Source organism: Anomaloglossus baeobatrachus, chromosome 6, assembly GCF_048569485.1.
Source record: "Anomaloglossus baeobatrachus isolate aAnoBae1 chromosome 6, aAnoBae1.hap1, whole genome shotgun sequence".
Taxonomy (NCBI): domain Eukaryota; kingdom Metazoa; phylum Chordata; class Amphibia; order Anura; family Aromobatidae; genus Anomaloglossus; species Anomaloglossus baeobatrachus.
The window spans coordinates 96532812-96553632 of record NC_134358.1 but is presented as its reverse complement, the minus strand read 5'-3'; the positions used below and the strand labels follow the sequence as shown (position 1 = coordinate 96553632).

Below are 20821 nucleotides of genomic sequence, written 5' to 3'. Positions count from 1 at the left end.
GCAAAAAGCAAGGGTGCCAAGGCACAGGCTTATTTTGCAACCTGTACCTCTTGTGCGGCTATGTTACCTGCAGGTTCCACCTACCCTCATTGTGTGCAATGCTCGGCCCCTGTGGCACTCACTCAGCCAGAGCCTCAGGCACTGGTGGGACCCTCGGCCCAGGTAGAACCACCGGCTTCCACTGTCCAGGTGGCAGGGACAGAGTTTGCAGTGTTGGCTGAGAAACTTTCTGAGTCACTTTCACAATCCATGGCTCAGTCTATGGACAGATGGTCTGCTAAGATACTAGAAGCTTTGCAGTCCAGACCGGTAACACAGGCCCCGGGCACTGTTGAATCATTGCCCCCAGGCCCCCCTCAGTCGGCGCAGCAAAGTGCTCCTGGGGTGACTCCTAGGTCCCACGGTGAGGACTCCGACACGGACCGCAGTCCCAGACCGGCTAAGCGGGCTCGCTGGGAACTTCCCTCGACTTCATCACACTGCTCAGGGTCTGAGCATGAGGACTCTCTGGAGGATGAAGCGGAGGTCGCAGATCAGGGCTCTGATCCTGACGTTGCTCTCAATCTTGAGACACCTGAAGGAGACGCAATAGTAAATGACCTTATAGCGTCCATCAACCAGGTGCTAGAACTTTCTCCTCCAACTCCACCGATAGAGGAGTCGGCTTCACAGCAGGAGAAACACCAGTTTAGGTTTCCCAAACGTACACGGAGTGCGTTTTTCGATCACTCTAACTTCAGAGATGCTGTCCAGAAGCACAGAGCATTTCCGGACAAGCGTTTTACTAAGCGCCTTAATGACACACGTTACCCCTTCCCCCCTGACGTAGTTAAGGGTTGGGCTCAGTGTCCCAAGGTGGATCCTCCAGTCTCTAGACTGGCGGCTAGATCCATAGTAGCAGTGGCAGATGGTTCATCGCTCAAGGATGCCACTGACAGGCAAATAGAGCTCCTGATGAAATCCATCTATGAAGCCATAGGCGCGTCTTTTGCTCCGGCATTCGCAGCCGTATAGGCACTCCAAGCTATCTCAGCTTGTCTGTCTGAGATTAATGCAGTCACACGTGCCTCTACTCCGCAGGTTGTGTCTTTGACTTCTCAGGCGTCGGCTTTTTCGTCCTACGCCATGAACGCCGTCCTGGACTCTGCGAGCCGTACAGCGGTAGCATCCGCCAATTCGGTGGCAGTCCGCAGGGCCATGTGGCTACGCGAATGGAAGGCAGATTCTGCTTCCAAGAAGTTCTTAACCGGTTTGCCATTTTCTGGCGACCGTTTGTTTGGCGAGCAATTGGATGAAATTATTAAACAATCCAAGGGAAAGGACTCGTCCTTACCCCAGTCCAAACCAAACAGACCTCAGCAACGAAAGATACAACCGAGGTTTCGGTCCTTTCGGCCCTCAGCCAGGTCCCATTTCTCCACGTCCGACAGGCCACAGAAGGGCCAGAGGAACTCTGATTCATGGTGGTCTAAGTCACGTCCTAAAAAGACCGCCGGAGGAACCGCCCCCAAGGCGGCCTCCTCATGACTTTCGGCCTCCCCAAACCGCATCCTCGGTCGGTGGCAGGCTCTCCCGCTTTTGCGACGCCTGGTGGCCACATGTCCAAGACCGATGGGTGAGAGACATTCTGTCTCACGGTTACAGGATAGAGCTCAGCTCTCGTCCTCCGACTCGTTTCTTCAGAACATCTCCGCCCCCCGAGCGAGCCGATGCACTTTTTCAGGTGGTGGACACTCTGAAGGCAGAAGGAGTGGTGATCCCCGTTCCCCTTCAAGAATGTGGTCGCGGTTTTTACTCCAACTTGTTCGTGGTGCCAAAAAAGGACGGATCATTCCGTCCCGTTCTGGACCTCAAACTGCTCAACAGACACGTGAAAACCAGACTGTTCCGGATGGAATCTCTCCGCTCCGTCATCGCCTCGATGTCCCAAGGAGACTTCCTAGCATCAATCGACATCAGGGATGCTTATCTCCACGTGCCGATTGCACCAGAGCATCAACGCTTCCTGCGTTTCGCCATCGGAGACGAACACCTTCAGTTCGTGGCACTGCCTTTCGGCCTGGCGACAGCCCCACGGGTCTTCACCAAGGTCATGGCAACAGTGGTGGCGGTCCTACACTCTCAGGGACACTCGGTGATCCCGTACCTAGACGATCTTCTAGTCAAGGCACCCTCCCGGGTGGCATGCCAACACAGCCTGAACACTGCTCTGGAGACTCTCCAGAGGTTCGGGTGGATCATCAATTTCCCAAAGTCAAAATTGACACCGACCCAATCGCTAACTTACCTCGGGATGGAGTTTCATACTCTCTCAGCGATAGTGAAGCTACCGCTGGACAAACAGCGTTCGCTACAGACAGGGGTGCAATCTCTCCTTCGAGCCCAGTCACACCCCTTGAGGCGCCTCATGCACTTCCTAGGGAAGATGGTGGCAGCAATGGAGGCAGTTCCCTTTGCGCAGTTTCATCTGCGTCCACTTCAATGGGACATTCTCCGCAAATGGGACAGGAGGTCGACGTCCCTCGACAGGAACGTCTCCCTTTCTCGGGCAGCCAAAACCTCTCTTCAGTGGTGGCTTCTTCCCACTTCTTTGTCGAAGGGAAAATCCTTCCTGCCCCCATCCTGGGCTGTGGTCACGACGGACGCGAGTCTGTCAGGGTGGGGAGCGGTCTTCCTCCACCACAGGGCTCAGGGAACCTGGACTCCGACAGAGTCCTCCCTTCAGATCAATGTTCTGGAGATAAGGGCAGTGTATCTAGCCCTAAAGGCGTTCCAGCTGTGGCTGGAGGGCAGGCAGATCCGAATTCAGTCGGACAACGCCACGGCGGTTGCGTACATCAACCACCAAGGCGGCACACGCAGTCGTCAAGCCTTCCAAGAAGTTCGGCGGATTCTGCTGTGGGCGGAAGCCACAGCCTCCACCATTTCCGCAGTTCACATCCCGGGCGTAGAAAACTGGGAAGCAGACTTTCTCAGTCGCCAGGGCATGGACGCAGGGGAATGGTCTCTTCACCCGGACGTGTTTCAAGAGATCTGTTGCCGCTGGGGAACGCCGGACGTCGACCTAATGGCGTCTCGGCACAACAACAAAGTCCCGGCATTCATGGCACGGTCTCAAGATCACAGAGCTCTGGCGGCAGACGCGTTAGTTCAGGATTGGTCGCAGTTTCGACTGCCTTATGTATTTCTTTGTCGCTCCATTGGGAGACCCAGACAATTGGGTGTATAGCTACTGCCTCCGGAGGCCACACAAAGTATTACACTTTAAAAAGTGTAACCCCTCCCCTCTGCCTATACACCCCCCCGTGCATCACGGGCTCCTCAGTTTTTATGCTTTGTGTTGAAGGAGGCTGACACTCACACAATGCTCCACATTTTAGTCAGCAGCAGCTGCTGATTATATCGGATGGAAGAAAAGAGGGCCCCTAACAGGGCCCCCGGCATGCTCCCTTCTCACCCCACTGAGTCGGCGGTGCTGTTAAGGTTGAGGTACCCATTGCGGGTACACAGGCTGGAGCCACATGCCGTTTTCCTTCCCCATCCCTTAGGGGCTCTGGGTGAAGTGGGATCCTAACCGGTCATCCAGGCACTGGGACCGGGCTCCCTCCGCAGCCCCTGGTGGTATCTGCCGGACAGGAGATGGAGTATCGTCAGGGACATGGCCCTGCATCTACAGGTACTCTGTGTCCCCTTTGGGACGGTGCATGAAGCACCTTGGCTTCAGACGCTGCAGCGACTGCGGTGTGATTTTTTTTTTTACCGGGACTACCGCGCCGACCGTGCCTGTTTGCCGGCCGCGGTTTTTACTTTAGTCCCCGGCTTTTGCGGCCTAGTGTATTGAACTCCCGCCCCTGGGCCTGCCAGTCAGGGGGAAGGGCGGGACGGTCGGTATGACGCCGACGGTGAGGGCTGGAGCACACTTCGCTGTCCTCCTCCCCCCTCACTGTTCACTATGGGGCGCAGATTCCCGCACTTTTGTGGTTCCTCCCTCGGCTCCCTCCTCCCCTCGGAACGCCGGCAGCCATTGTTATATGGCATGATTCTGCCGGTGGAGATCTCAGAATGTGCTCACTGTTCGGCACCACTGCAGCTCTAGGAGAGGGGGTTCATAACCGGTCGCCATGCGGGGACCGGGCTCCATCCGCAGCCCCTGGGGGATTCTGACGGACAGGAGACAGGACATCATCAGGGACAGAGCCCTGCATCCATAAGGTACTCTGTGTCCCCTTTGGGGGACGCTGCATACAGCACCTGGGTTACAAACGCAGCGGTTGCGGTGTGGTTTGTGAGTCCGGGACTACCGCGCCGACCGCGCCTGTTTGCCGGCCGCGTCTTTAACTTTAGTCCCTGGCTCTTGCGGCCTAGTACCATATACTCCCGTTCCCGGGCCTGACAGTCAGGGGTAACGACGGGACGGCCGACGGGACGTCGGCAGTGAGGACTGGAGCATACTTGGTATCCTCCTCCCCCCTCACTGTGCACTGTGGGGCACCAGTTTCCCAATCGGGTGCTGGCCCCCCTTAGGTGCCGAAGTGTTATATATATATATATATATATATATACAGTATATGATTTCACTGTTCGGCAGCACTATTTGCTTTGGCTATGTACCCTCGCTGATTACTAAGAGGTGACATCAGCAGGTCGTCCGCAAACAGTAAGGGTGCCAAGGCACAGGCTTTCTTTGCAACCTGTACCTCTTGTGCGGCTATATTGCCGGCAGGTTCCACCTATCATTGCAAATGCTTGGCCCCTGGGGCACTCACTCAGCCGGAGCCTCTGGCACGGGTGGGACCCTCGGCTCAGGTGGTACCACCGGTTTCCACTGCACAGATGGCAGGGACAGAGTTTGCACGTTTGACTGAGCAACTCTCTGAGTCATTCCATGGCCCAGTCTATGAACAGAGGGACGGCTAAGCTGGAAGCTTTGCAGTCCAGAACGGTAACACAGGGCCAGGGAGCTGTGAGTTCATCGCCCCCAGGCCCCTCTAGGTCGGTATAACAAGGGGCTCCTGGGGTAACACCCAGATCCCAAGGTGAGAACTCCGACACGGACCGCGGCCTCACACAGGCTAACCGGGCTCGCTGGGAACCTTCCACGACTTCACTGTCGTAGTTAAGGATGAAGCGGAGGTCGCAGCTCAGGGCTCTGAACCTAATGTTGCGCTCAATCTGGATACACCTGAAGGGGACGCCATAGTAAACGACCTTATAGCGTCCGTCAACCAGGTGCTAGACCTCTCTTCCCCATCTTCTCCTATGGAGGAGTCGGCTGCACAGCGGGAGAAACACCAGTTTAGGTTTCCCAAATGTACACTGAGTGCGTTTTTTTTTTTTTCGATCACTCTAACTTCAGAGAGGCTGTCCAGAAGCACAGAACTTCCGGACAAGCGCTTTACTAAGCGCCTTAATGAACCCTTTTCCCCCCTGACGTAGTTAAGGGTTGGGCTCAGTGTCACAGGGTGGATCCTCCAGTCTCCAGACTGGCGGCTAGATTCGTAGTATTTGTGGCAGATGGTTCATCTCTCATGGATGCCGCTGACAGGCAAATAAAGCTTATGATGAAATCCATCTTTGAAGCCATAGGCGCATCTTTTGCTCCGGCCTTCGCAGCCGTGAGGGCTCTCCAAGCTATCTCAGCTTTTCTGACTGAGATTAATGCGGTCGCACGTATCTCTGCTCCGCAGGTTGTGTCCTTGGCTTCTCAACCGAGGGGTGAGAGACATCTGTCTCACGGTTTCAGGATAAGGGTTCAGCTCTCGTCCTCCGACTCGTTTTTTTCAGAACATCTCCGCCCCCCGAACGGACCGTTGCGCTTTTCAGGCGGTGGACACTCTGACAACAGAAGGAGTGGTGATCCCCGTTCCCCTCAGGAACGCGGTTGCGGTTTTTACTCCAATCTGTTCGTGGTGCCAAAAAAGGACGGCTCATTTCGTTCCGTTTTGGACCTCAAATTGCTCAACAAACATGTGACAACCAGGCGGTTTCGCATGGAATCCCTCCGATCTGTCATCGCTTCGATGTCCCAAGGAGACTTCCTAGCATCAATCGACATCACAGATGCCTATCTCCATGGCAGATCGCTCAAGGGCATCAACGCTTCCTGCGTTTCGCCATCGGGGACGAACACCTTCAGTTTGTGGCACTGTCTTTCGGCCTGGCGACAGACCCACGGATCTTCACCAAGGTCATGGCTCCGTCGTAGCGATCCTACACTCTCAGGGCCACTCGGTGATCCCTTACCCAGACGTTCTCCTAGTCAAAGCACCCTCTTGGGTGGCTTGTTAACACAGTCCGACCGTTGCTCTGGAGACTCTCCAGAGGTTTCGGGTGGATCATCAATTTTCCAAAGTCAAAATTGTCTCCGACCCAGTCACTGACGTACCTCAGGATGGAGTTTCATACTCTCTCAGCGATGGCCAAGCTGCCGCTGGACAAACAGCGGTCGCTGCAGACAGGGGTGCAATCCCTTCTTCGGGCCCAGTCGCACCCCTTGAGGCGCCTCATGCACTTCCTGGGGAAGATGGTGGCAGCAATGGAGGCAGTTCCATTTGCGCAATTTCATCTGCGTCCTCTCCAATAGGACATTCTCAGCAAATGGGACAAGAGGCCGACGTCCTTAGACAGGAACGTCTCTCTGTCTCTGGAAGCCAAGACCTCACTTCAGTGGTGGCTTCTCCCCACTTCTCTGTCGAAAGGAAATCCTTTCTGCCCCCATCCTAGGCGGTGGTCACGACGGACGCGAGCCTGTCAGGATGGGGAACGTTTTTTTCTCCACCACAAGGCTCGCAGTCGTCCAACCTTCCAAGAAGTCCGGCGGATTCTGCTGTGGGCGCCATAGCCTCCACCATCTCCGCGGTTCACATTCCGGGCGTAGAAAACTGGGAAGCAGACTTCCTCAGTCGCCAGGGCATGGACGCGGGGGAATGGTCTCTCCACCCGGACGTGTTTCAAGAGATCGGTTGCCGCTGGGGAACGCCGGACGTCGATCTCATGGCGTCTCTGCACAACAACAAGGTCCCGGCATTCATGGCACGGTCTCAGGACCACAGAGCTCTGGTGGCGGACGCCTTAGCTCAGGATGGTCGCAGTTTCAACTGCCCTATGTATTCCCTCCTCGGGCAATGCTGCCCAGAGTGTTGCGCAAGATCAGGTCCGACTGCCGCCGCGCCATTCTTGTCGCTCCAGATTGGCCGAGGCGGTCGTGGTACCCCGATCTGTGGCATCTCACGGTGGGGCAACCGTGGGCGCTCCCAGACCAACCAGACTTGCTATCTCAAGGGCCATTTTTCCACCTGAATTCTGCGGCCCTCAACCTGACTGTGTGGCCACTATGAGACAGGCCAGGAAACCAACGTCAGCCAAGATCTGTCACAGAACTTGGAGGATCTTCTTAGCCTGGTGCTCTGAGAGGGGGTTTTCCCCCTGGCCGTTTGCCTTACCCAGTTTTCTTTCCTTCCTTCAATCGGGATTGGACAAGGGTTGTCTCTCGGCTCTCTCTAAGGTCAAGTCTCGGCGCTTTCCGTGTTTTTTCAAAAGCGTCTAGCCAGGCTTCCGCAGGTCCGCACGTTCCTGCAGGGAGTTTGCCACATAGTCCCACCTTACAAGCGTCCGCTGGAACGCTGGGATCTCAACATGGTTCTACAGGCTCTTCAAAAACCACCTTTTGAGCCGCTGTGGGATGTCTCTCTATCACGTCTTTCGCAGAAGGTGGCATTTCTAGTGGCGGTTACTTCACTCCGTAGAGTGTCAGAGCTTGCAGCGCTGTCATGTAAAGGCCTTTTTCTGGTATTTCCACCAGGATAAGGTGGTTCTGCGTCCGGTCCCGGACTTGCTCCCTAAGGTGGTGTCCACTTTCATCTCAATCAGGATATCTCCTTATCCTTCATTTTGCTCTCATCCAATTCACCAATATGAAAAGGATTTGCATTTGTTAGATCTAGTGAGAGAACTCCGGATCTACGTGTCTCGCACGGCGCCGTTGCGCCGCTCTGATGCGCTCTTTGTCCTTGTCGCTGGCCAGCGTAAGGGGTCGTAGGCTTCCAAGTCAACCTTGACTCGGTGGAGCAAGGAACCGATTTTTGAAGCCTGCCGTTCTTCTGGGCTTCCGATTCCTTCAGGGCTAAAAGCCCATTCTACCGGAGCCGTGGGTGCGTCCTGGGAATTGCGGCACCAGGCTACGGCTCAGCAGGTGTGTCAGGCGGCTACCTGGTCGAGTCTGCACACTTTCACGAAACACTATCAGGTGCATGCCTATGCTTCGGCAGATGCTAGCCTAGGTAGGCGAGTCCTTCAGGCGGCTGTTGCCCACCTGTAAGAGGGGGCCGTTGTTTCGGCTCTTTTTATCGAGGTATTCTTTTACCCACCCAGGGACTGCTTTTGGACGTCCCAATTGTCTGGGTCTCCCAATGGAGCGACAAAGAAGAAGGGAATTTTGTTTACTTACCGTAAATTCCTTTTCTTCTAGCTCCAATTGGGAGACCCAGCACCCGCCCCTGTTCCCTTCGGGCTGTTGTTCTTTTGTGTACACATGTTGTTCATGTTGAATTGTTCTTGGTTCATGGTTTTCAGTTCTCCGAACATCCTTCGGATTGAATTTACCTTAGACCAATTTATAAGTTTCCTCCTTCCTGCTTTTGCACCAAAACTGAGGAGCCCGTGATGCACGGGGGGGTGTATAGGCAGAGGGGAGGGGTTACACTTTTTAAAGTGTAATACTTTGTGTGGCCTCCGGAGGCAGTAGCTATACACCCAATTGTCTGGGTCTCCCAATTGGAGCTAGAAGAAAAGGAATTTACGGTAAGTAAACAAAATTCCCTTCTTTCTCCTCTGGCACTGCTGCCCAGAGTGTTACGCAAGATCAGGTCCGATTGCCGCCGCGCCATCCTCATCGCCCCAGACTGGCCGAGGAGGTCGTGGTACCCGGATCTGTGGCATCTCACGGTGGGTCAACCGTGGGCACTACCAGACCGACCAGACTTGCTGTCTCAAGGGCCATTTTTCCATCTGAATTCTGCGGCCCTCAACCTGACTGTGTGGCCATTGAGTCCTGGCTCCTAGCGTCCTCAGGGTTATCTCAAGAGGTCATTGCCACTATGAGACAGGCCAGGAAACCAACGTCCGCCAAGATCTACCACAGGACGTGGAGGATCTTCTTATCCTGGTGCTCTGATCAGGGTTTTACTCCCTGGCCGTTTGCCTTGCCCATTTTTCTGTCTTTCCTTCAATCCGGAATGGACAAGGGTTTGTCTCTCGGCTCTCTCAAGGGACAAGTATCAGCGCTTTCCGTGTTTTTTCAAAAGCGTCTAGCCAGGCTTCCGCAGGTCCGCACGTTCCTGCAGGGGGTTTGCCACATAGTCCCACCTTACAAGCGTCCGCTAGAACCCGGGGATCTTAACAGGGTGCTAACGGCTCTTCAGAAACCACCTTTCGAGCCGATGCGGGATGTCTCTCTATCACGCCTTTCGCAGAAGGTGGTCTTCCTAGTGGCAGTCACATCACTTCGGAGAGTGTCTGAGCTAGCAGCGCTGTCATGCAAAGCCCCCTTCCTGGTGTTTCACCAGGATAAGGTGGTTCTGCGTCCGGTCCCGGAATTTCTCCCTAAGGTGGTATCCCCTTTTCATCTCAATCAGGATATCTCCTTACCTTCTTTTTGCCCTCATCCAGTTCACCAATGTGAAAATGATTTGCACTTGTTAGATCTCGTGAGAGCACTCAGGCTCTACATTTCTCGCACGGCGCCCCTGCGCCGTTCTGATGCGCTCTTTGTCCTTGTCGCTGGCCAGCGTAAGGGGTCGCAGGCTTCCAGGTCAACCTTGGCTCGGTGGATCAAGGAACCGATTCTTGAAGCCTACCGTTCGTCTGGGCTTCCGATTCCTTCAGGGCTGAAAGCCCATTCTACCAGAGCCGTAGGTGCGTCCTGGGCATTGCGGCACCAGGCTACGGCTCAGCAGGTGTGTCAGGCGGCTACCTGGTCGAGTCTGCACACTTTCACGAAACACTATCAGGTGCATGCCTATGCTTCGGCAGATACCAGCCTAGGTAGGCGAGTCCTTCAGGCGGCGGTTGCCCATCTGTAAGAGGGGGCCGTTTTACGGCTCTTTTTATCGAGGTATTCTTTTACCCACCCAGGGACTGCTTTTGGACGTCCCAATTGTCTGGGTCTCCCAATGGAGCGACAAAGAAGGGAATTTTGTTTACTTACCGTAAATTCCTTTTCTTCTAGCTCCTATTGGGAGACCCAGCACCCGCCCCTGTTCCCTTCGGGCTGTTGTTCTTTTGTGTACACATGTTGTTCATGCTGAATTGTTCTTTGGTTCATGGTTTCAGTTCTCCGAACATCCTTCGGATTGAGTTTACCTTAGACCAATTTATAAGTTTCCTCCTTCCTGCTTTGGCACCAAAACTGATGGGCCCGTGATGCACGGGAGGGTGTATAGGCAGAGGGGAGGGGTTACACTTTTTAAAGTGTAATACTTTGTGTGGCCTCCGGAGGCAGAAGCTATACACCCAATTGGCTGGGTCTCCCAATAGGAGCTAGGAATTTACGGTAAGTAAACAAAATTCCCTTCTTTTATGCCCATAAACCGGAGAGTTATGTCACACAAAATAGTTAATAAATAACATTTCCCACTTGTCTACTTTAGATCAGCGCAATTTTTGAAACAAAATTTTTTGGGGTTAGGAAGTTAGAAGGGTTCAAAGTTCATCAGCAATTTCCCATTTTTTTCAACAAAATTTACAAAACCATTTTTTTAGGGACCACATCCCATTTGATGTGACTTTGAGAGGCCTAAGTGACAGAAAATACCCAAAAGTGACACCATTCTAAAACCTGCACCCCTCAAGGTACTCAAAACCACATTCAAGAAGTTTATTAACCCTTCAAGTGCTTCACAGGAACTAAAGTAATATGGAATGAAAAAAAATAAAAATTAACATTTTACCTAAAAATGTTACTTTAGCACTAATTTTCTTACTTTTTCAAGAGGTAACACCAAAAATTGGACCTCACACTTTGTTACCCACTTTCTTATGAGTGCGCCGATACCGCACATGTGGTCAGAAACCTTTGTTTGGGTAAATGGGAGGGCTTGGAATGAAAGGAGCAATATTTGAATTTTGGAAAGCAAAGTTGGCTGAAACAGATTGCGGGCACCATGTTGGTTTTACAGATCCCCTAAGGTACCTAAACAGCAGGAACCCCCCTCAAGTGACCCCATTTTGGAAACTAGACCCCTTAAGGCTTCTATCGAGGGGTATACTGAGCATTTTGGACCCACAGGTACTTCACAGATTTTGATAACGTTACTTTGTCATATTGAAAATTGTAATTTTTTTCTCAAAAATGTTGCTTTAGCATCAATTCTCTCACTTTTTCAAGAGGTAATTCCAAAAATTTGACCCAAATGTTTGTTACCCACTTTTTTATGAGCGCGGTGATACCTCACATATGGTCTGAAACCTTTGTTTGGACAAATGGGAGGGCTTGGAACGAAAGGAGCAATATTTGAATTTTGGAAAGGAAATTTGGCTGAAAAAGATTGCGGGCACCATGTTGCATTTGGAGGACCCCTAAGGTACGTAAACAGCAAAAAAACACCACAAGTGACCCCATATTGGAAACTAGGCCTCTCAAGGAATTTATCTAGATGTTTGGTGAGTACCCTGAACCCCCAGGTGCTTCACAGAAGTTTATAACGTTGAGCCATGAAAATAAAAAAATAAAATTTTACCACAAAATTGTTACTTCAACCAGGTAGCTTTTTTTTTTCACAAGGGTAACAGGAAAAAAATCACCATGAAATGTATTCTGCAATTTCTCCTGAGTTTGGTGATATCTTATATGTGGTGGAAATCAACTGTTTGGGCGCATGACAGGGCTCGGAAGGGAAGGAGTGCAATTTGACTGAACATTTGGCTGGAATAATTAGTGGACGCTATGTCGCATTTGGAAAGCCCCTAAAGTGCCTAAACAGTGGAGGCCCCCCCCAAGTGACCCCATTCTGGAATCAAGAAACCTCAAGGCTTTTATCTAGGTGTATATTGAGCATTTTGAATCCACGAATACTTCACAGAATTTGATAAGCTTAGGTTGCCATATTGAAAATTTTCATTTTTTCACAAAAATGTTTCTTTAGCATCACATTTCTCACTTTTTCAAGAGGCAACAACAAAACGTGGACACCACAGGTTGTTATCCAATTTCTTGTGAGCGCAGGGATACCCCATATGTGACCAAAAACCTCTGTTTGGATATATGGGAGGGCTTGGAATGGAAGGAGCACCATTTGAATTTTGGAAAAGTTGAAATAAATTGCGCGCACCATGTCACATTAGCAGGGCCTCTTGGGTACCTATACATTAGAAACCCCCCACAAGTGACCCCATTTTGGAAACTGGACCCCTCAAGGATTTTATTCAGAAGTATAGTAAGCATTTTGAATCCACAGGTACTTCACAAAAATGTTGCTGTAGCAACAAATTTCTCTCTTTTAGGCTATGTGGCCATGATCCAGCGACACGGCGTCCAGTACACAGTGTCAGCCTCCTGCAGAGATGCGAGTGTTGTCCACGGGAGAACGCAGCTGCCCATGCCCACGATTTGGGTTCAGGCTGCTGTGGAGCTCTATGCTACCTGCAGAGCACACTCCACAGGTCGGTTTATGCTGCGGAGAAAAGAAGCACAGTGGGCACGGGATTTCTAAAAATCCTTCCACTGTGCTTCTACTGCACAACGCAGCGTTATGGACGCAGGGAAAACACTCTGCGCCCAAAACGCTGCAAACCCCGATTGTGGGCACATAGCCTAAAATGCTACAATGGATGAATGGATAGATGTCAAACATATATAACGTCCCACCCTCCTGCATATTCTAAGCTGGCGCTCTTTAGTGCCTTTCATGTGGCACTAAAGGGTGCCTAGCCTTGTATTTAGCCCAAAAAGAAAAAAAAAAAATTAAAATAAATGACGTGGGGTCCCCCCTATTTTTGATAGCCAGCTAGGGTAAAGCAGACAGCTGTAGCCTGCAAACCACAGCTGACAGCTTCACCTTGGCTGGTGATCAATTTGGAGGGCTCCCCAAGCTGTTTTTTTTTTTTTTTAATTATTTATAAATAAATAATTAAAAAAAACAAAACAAACGTGGGGTCCCCCCAAATTAGATCACCAGCCAAGGTGAAGCTGACAGCTGGGGTCTGGTATTCTCAGGATGGGAAGAGCCATGGTTATTGGACTCTTCCCAGCCTAAAAATAGCAGGCCGCATTAGATGCGCCAATTCTGGCGCTTCGCCCCAGCTCATCCCGCGCCCTGGTGCGTTGGCAAACGGGGTAATAAATGGGGTTGATACCAGGTGTGTAATGTCACCTGGCATCAAGCCCAGCAATTAGTTATGTCACGGCGTCTATCAGATACCCGACATAACTAATTGACAGTAATAAAAAAAAAAATTGACAACAAAAAAAAATTTATTTGAAAAAACACTCCCCAAAACATTCCCTGATTAGCCAATTTATTGAAAAGAAAAAAAAATCCGCTGTAATCCATTTGGACGTCCCACGTCGATTCTGGACCTTCTAGAATATGGGGGACACGTTCAGGGAACGTATCCCCCATTTTCTAGGTGTGAGGACCCTCCATTTGAGGAGAGTGGGTGCAATGAATCTGCACCCACTCTCCCCGGGTCACAACTGCAGACTCTGTGCAAGCAGCAGCCAGCGTCCTGAACACAGGAAGCTGACAGCTGCTCTGCACATGTGACCGGCGTCTGCTGTGAAGGAGCCGGAGGAGGGGGCCGCGGGGGATCAGCGCTCCGACAGGTATGTATGACACCGGGGAACACCGGGGGGGATAGGGGGGGACCCGGCAGGGCCTGGGGAGCAGGTTTCTGTCGCATGTGTTATGGCACATGCGACAGAAACCATAGGAAAGGGGGAAATGCGGCCGGCGCGCTGCTGTGCTCGCCGGTGCGCGCGGCCATCTTGGATTTTCGGGAGGGGGGTTGGGGGTCGGGAGGGGGAACTTTGGGGATACCGAGGGGACCGGAGGGAACCGGAAAAAAGATTTATCTCCCATCTGGCATGTTTGATCATGCCAGATGGGAGATAAATGATTTTTTACCGGCGCGGTCATTTACTGTAACCTGATCATCGGTATACGGTGTATACCGGTCATCAGGTGAGCGGGGACCGGAAAAACCGGCCAGAATCATGATCTCCAGGGTCTCAGCTACCCCTGGCAGCTGAGACCCCGGAAATTTTCTGACTCTGGGGGGCGCTAGACCCTTTTTTCCGACCGCCGTTAAAAGTTAAAAAGCGGCGGATCGGAAGAAGTACCCTAATTTGTCGCCGTTAAAAGGCGTATCGGCGGTCGTTAAGGGGTTAAAGAAAAAACAACTTTGGCTACTGAGGCTGTTCTAGACTCATACTTCCTTTTGGCTTTACTGAAACGTCCAATAGCTGCAAAAGAATGACTTAGACCCTATCTTTTGTATTACAGCATCTAATAAGCGAGTGCAACGGTCATTGTGAAGACCGAAACTTGTGACATCATCTCTCATTGTAATCCTGCCTCTGATGAGAATGAGGCGTCTGAAAACTCAGTGAAAGGACATTAAGGGAAGAGTCACATGGTCGTCGAGCTCATAACACAATGCCCAGACTGGTCGACTGCTCACCTGACCAGAGCGTGACAGCTGTGTAGAAATACATGAAACGGTCACGCTCGGGACAGGAGAGCGGCCAGCCAGTCTAAGTATTGTGATCCCCATCCGAGTTATGGCTGTATGATTCTTCACTAACTATAAGTCTAGCATGGCTCCAGTGTGAAAATTGCATGATTACTTTTTAAGATCATAGATAAAAAAAAAAAGTAGGAAACATTTTAAATAAGATATATGTAATACAAAACCTGATTTAAGCAGTAGATATTTTTCTGATGACCCTTCCCCTTGACGTGGGGCCGAGCAGTGGATGTGAGGCGCTCTACTTATGCTGTTTCTCTGCTGCTTTTTCATGGTCTTCAGATGAAGTGCAGAAGAACACAACCACCAGCGGTTTCTGTGAACCACCGGACTCCTTCTATCCTCCTCCCCTGACAGACTTGGCCCCGACGTCTGCCAGCTCCAGCGACTTCCTTTCCTTGGATGTCAATAATTTCCTTAAGCCCAGTACATTTGATATGACAAAGCTGGATGATACAGAAGGTACGGGGTCACTGGTGTTACCATTCAGCTTATACATGATCACAAACCTTTACAGGGAAAGACTTATTATGCAAAGAGATCAGTGTTGAAAAATCTTAAAAGTAGTGATATACCCTTCTCACGACCCTCTCCTGACCACATTCAGCATTTACTTGGTCCTCGCTGGTCTGTGCTCTTTGGCCCATGTTAACACGTAGAAAATGCTGGCAGGCCACAGTGGTCACCCATCTCATCATGAATGGGAAATGCCTGTTCAATCAATCAAGGAGCAAGTCAGTGCTAAGGCCTGTGACCTGGGTGTCGAGATGGAAGTAGATCCCAGTAAGTGACAGAACGGGAGTGGCAAGGAATCAATGAAGATAGGTATCCACAACTTTAATGAAAAAAAAAAATTCTCTGTTTCTCTACACTACTCACAAAACGTTAGGGATATTTGGCTTTAGGGTGAAATTTCAGAATGATCCTAACATGCCCTCTAATTTTTTAAGTTGACCTAAATGCTCAATCTTGCAGTATGTTTTGCACAACTTGCTGTTCACTAACAAAGAGCTTAATATCAAAATTTACAACAAGTGTTTGATCCATGAATCGCCCGAAAAATTTCAGGGTTCAAATAGAATTGGTATTAAATAGTCGTCCTCATCATGCTGTTCATGTTTTGATGTCATGAGACCAAGACGACGCCTAACAATTGATCAACAGTACCTCAGCATAGCGAGGCTTCAAGCAGGGTTCTCAGATGGAAGTGGCCACTGAGGTTGGAGTGTCACAGAGTGTCACCAGCAGGTTATAATAGTGATACAGAGAGACTGGAAGAGTCACAGAAAGGCATAGACCTAGATGTCCTTTGGTTACATTCCACACTGATGAACACTTCATTGAGAACAATGCCCTTCATAACCAGAACATAAATGCCGGAACATAAACTCCAGGCACATTTAAGGGAGGTGAGAGGCACATAAGTGTCATGTCAGACCATTCGAAACCATTTACATCAGTATGGTCTGCATGCTAGATGACCTGTAAGGGTATGGCACCACACGACCATGCAGAAGAGTCATCTATGCTGAATGAGGGACCAGTGGGCCTTGGTGCTGGTCACTGATGAAAGTCGATTCACGCTGAGCCAAAATGATGGCTGCCAGCTATGTTTGAGATGTCAAGGAGAGCACTATAAATCAACCACTGTTGTCACCATATGAGTCTTTGGCTAAGTTCACATTTCCGCTAAAATGTATCAGTCACAATCCGCTGCTCTGGTAAACAACTGAATCCGTTTAGCGGATTCCGTTGTTCCCATAGACTTGTATGAGCAGCGGATTGTGACTGATGATGCTGCATAGCACCCTCCGCCCGACTGATCAGTCGTGGAACGACTGACCGCCGGGCGGCAGGAACGCAGCCTGTAACGTTTTTTGAGCAGCGCGATCTGTCGGATTTCGCTGCGCATGCTCTCTGGCTCCCTGCACACGTAACCAGCTTTGGTTGGTTACCCGATATTTACCCTGGTTACGGTGCAAGGAGCCAACGCTAAGCGGTGTATGCCCGTAACCAAGGTAAACATCGGGTGCTTTGCTGTTACCCGATATTTAGTCTGGTTACCTGTGCAGGGAGGCCGACACTTCCCCGCTTGGCCCCGCCCCCTCCCGCACTCCGCACATGTGTGTACACACACACACACACACACACACACCTCTGTCCCCAGCCATGCAGATCAGCACTGCCACTGACACCCTCGTCCGCCCCCTCCCGCACTCCGCATGTGCACGCACACACACACACACTCACTCACAACACTCACTCACACATACTCACCTGTCCCCAGCCATGCAGACCGCAGCAGGGCCACTGACATCCTCAGCGCCTGACCCCCCTCCCGCATTCAGCATGTGTATACACACACTCACACACACTCACCTGTCCTGCAGTCCCTGCGGCACTGACGTCCTCAGTGCCACGGCCCTGCTCGGCTCCACTCCCCCTGAACTCCGCCCCCCGCACACAACGGAGTCCGACAAAGAATTCTGTTCTTTGTCATCCGTTGTACAGCGCATCAGTCACATGCGTCAAGCGACGCATGTGACTGATACAAAACGGAAATGTGAACTTAGCCTTTGGTGGTGGTGTTACAGTGTGGGCATGTCTCTAGTCAACACAGAACTGCCATTCACTTTGTGAATGGTATAATGACACGCCTCTACTACTCGAATAACATCATTAATCCAGTCCTAGTGCCTCTGCATTAACAACACAGGCCTAATTTTATCCTCATGGACGACAATGCTCCAGTTCATTAGGGTCGCATCATTTGGGAACGGCTGCTGGAGACTGGGGCGCCTCAAATGGAGGCGCCTGCACTTTTTCCAGACCTGAATCCCATCAAAAACCTATGGGATGATCTGAATCACCGTGTGGAGGCTCGTAAGTCTGTACCTCCGAACCTCAATGACCTGAGGGCTGCTCTTCTAGAAGAGTGAGATGCCTCAGCAGACAATAACTCCACTTGTGAATAGGATGAGGCATTGTTGTCAGCTGTAGTTGATGCTGAAGGCCACATGACAACTTATTGAGACATTGACTTTTTTCTGGAGGGTGGTATACCCACAACTGTTGTTGGCCTTAGAAATCACCATTGATGCTTCTACTTAAGTGCCCTAATCTCATGATAAAATACCACTGTAGCATGAACTTTTTTAAGTTTTACATTTCACCCGAAAGCCAAATATCCCTAACCTTGTGAGCAGTGTATAAGTCTATAGAAGTATGTATATATAAAGTGTGTGTGTGTGTGTGTGTGTGTGTGTGTGTGTGTGTGTGTGTGTGTGTGTGTGTGTAGTATATATGCCATATTTTTGTGACCATAAGACACATGCGGGTTTTGAAGGCGGGAAAGAAGAAAAAAAATGTAAGCAAAAAGTGTAGTTATGATGCACTCCTATGGGAGGGATCTGCTGCTGACAAGGCTATGTGTGTGTGGGGGGGGGGGGGGGTAAATGTACAGGGGCCTTTTCCAGGCATATGCCACCCATTCTGGTATATATGTTCCCCAGCATGGGCCCATCCTGGTATATATGCCTCCCGTTATGCCACAAACATAAAAAAAAAAAATAAACAATTCTCCGCTTCCATCTGCTCCTCGGTGCATGGTGTCCTCTTTTGATGCTGGTGTGACACCCCTGGACTATCAGGTCGTCACAGGGTATTGCACAATCTACCCTTCTGTGCAGTGTCCACCTCCCTCTTGGTTATGGGTCCCTAACCAAATGGTGTTGCCTCAAACAGCAAATCAAATCCTAGATTCACCCTGCACCAGACACACCAGTGGATGGCTTGAGTGGAATAGTCACCCAACTGGGGGGGTCAGGGAGGGGAGGTGAGGAGTGTAGTCAATTAGTTGGTCGTGAGGAGTGAGCGAGTCTGATGTGTACCCTAGGTTGGGGAGTAGCTGCAGGCAACCCGATAATTTACCCGTGGAGAACGGAGCCTTCAAGATTCGTTCCCAACCGCTCCAGAATCAGAGCACTAGCGCAATGAGGGGGATAGGACTTTCCACCCAAAACAGTCCAGAAAATCCCAAGAGTGGGACCTGAGACCAAGCCCACTCTTAGCCATAGTGGGGAGCGGGACCCGCAAGTTTCACACTACTGGGACCACCAGAGAAGTAAACTTAGTGCCAGGAGGCAGGTCACGGATCACCAGACAGCACCATTGGGGATGGGACTCGAACTAGCTCCCCTCAGCGGCAGCGGTGTCCAGAGACTTGGTTTACACGGTTGTCTGCTTAATGCACTCAGTGAGTACGAGAGTGATCCCTGAATACCACGGCCTTACCCCCCACACATTGAGTCCCGGGGCATTATCCCCTACCCGTGGAGAGTTACAACACCTGGCTGCCCCCCGTCATCACCCCGGGTACTCTCCAACAGCAGCAGCGGTATTCACCCCAGTTACCGCGCACCACGGGTAGTGTCCCGAACTCTATAATCTATTTGTAAATACCCCCCTTCATTTGAGTGGCCACACGACCCCCGGGTCCGGAGACCCTTGAGCCACCGAGAACCCGGATCCGAGCAGCTCTGCTGCTTCCACGGGGGCGGCACACTGGCAACTGACATTGGCGTGTAAATGGGCATGACATCACTGCCATGCGCCCCAATTTACATGTTGATGATAGTTGCTGGCTAATCCAAAATGAATATTTACTGCTCCCAGGATTATGGGCATGGGGAGCAGTGAATGTTAATATCCTTTAATAGCCATGTGATCACTGCAGTAAGCTGAGGCGATCAGTGTGTCCGCTATTAAAGAAAAGTAATTTACACCGCTTTCCATGCCCATAATCTTGCACGCTTCTTGGCAATGGCTGCAATGCCGACAATTGGGCGGGGTTATGGGCTTGGGGAGCAGTGATAATTAATTTTCAATAGTGGGCACGCTGATCACTCCAACCTCTGGCTTCCTGCAGTGGAGACCCTGCTCCTGCCTCTTGTGACCCCACTCCACCTCCCCACAGTGAGCCAGGCACATCCGGACCATAAGTGTGTTTTATTGTCTGAAAAATATGGTAAATATGATGTCGAGATGCAGGTGGAATAAATTGACCACTTTTTTTTTTTTTTTTTTTGAAGGTCCGATAAACGGAGACCTAATTGATGAGCTGATGTCTTCTGATGGTATGTATTACCTTCCTCAATTCTTAATCAGCCTGTATATTATGATCTGTGAGCACTACAACTCGTAATGAGCAGTCGGATGCTTAGACGGACGTGACTCGTATACCGAGTATAATGGAAGTCAATGGGGAACACTAGCATTTTTCCGGAAGACATTATGAATCTACACACGTCTGAGCATTCCAACTGCTCATTACGAGCTTCCGAGCATGGGAGTGATCTCTCATTACTAGTTACGAGTACAGAGCATTGTGGTGCTTGCTCAACACTAGAGTACCCAGCAACCAGAGCATGGTAGTGCCCCACTCATCACTAATTATGACTACCCAGCAACCAGAGCTTGGTAATGCTCACTAATCACGAGTACCCAGAACCTGAGCATGGTAGTGCTCACTCATCATTAGTTACTAGTCCCGAGTAGTACTCGCTCATCACTAGTTACTAGTCCCGAGTAGTACTCGCTCATCACTAGTTACTAGTCCCGAGTAGTACTCGCTCATCACTAGTTACTAGTCCCGAGTAGTGCTCGCTCATCACTAGTTACTAGTCCCGAGTAGTGCTCGCTCATCACTAGTTACTAGTCCCGAGTAGTGCTCGCTCATCACTAGTTACTAGTCTTGAGTAGTGCTCGCTCATCACTAGTTACTAGTCTTGAGTAGTGCTCGCTCATCACTAGTTAAGAGTACTGAGTACCTGAGCATGGTAGTGCTCCGTCATCACTAGTTACAAGTACAGAGCACCCGAGCAATGGTAGTGCCCGCTCATCACTTTTAAGCACATAACATAGTAATTAAATGTATTTTCCACTTTCAACAACCCCTTTGTGAATGGCCCCTGGTGGAGCACATGGATCACTGTGATCTTCTTATTGCCAGGTTAATCTTGCCGTCATTCCTGCATGTCTGGATGTAATTCATGCACAAGCTGCAGAAACAGCCTCAACC

The 20821-nt window shown here is 50.7% G+C and overlaps 1 protein-coding gene across 1 annotated transcript in view; it reads left to right on the top strand.

Annotated features, from left to right (window-relative positions):
- E2F5 (E2F transcription factor 5) overlaps positions 1 to 20821 on the top strand; it is a 70117-nt gene that overhangs the window by 37252 nt on the left and 12044 nt on the right. The window contains exons 7-8 of the mRNA XM_075353125.1: positions 15025 to 15204; positions 19833 to 19877. Of these exons, the coding sequence (XP_075209240.1) occupies positions 15025 to 15204; positions 19833 to 19877 (225 nt within the window). The remainder of the gene's footprint in view (positions 1 to 15024; positions 15205 to 19832; positions 19878 to 20821) is intronic.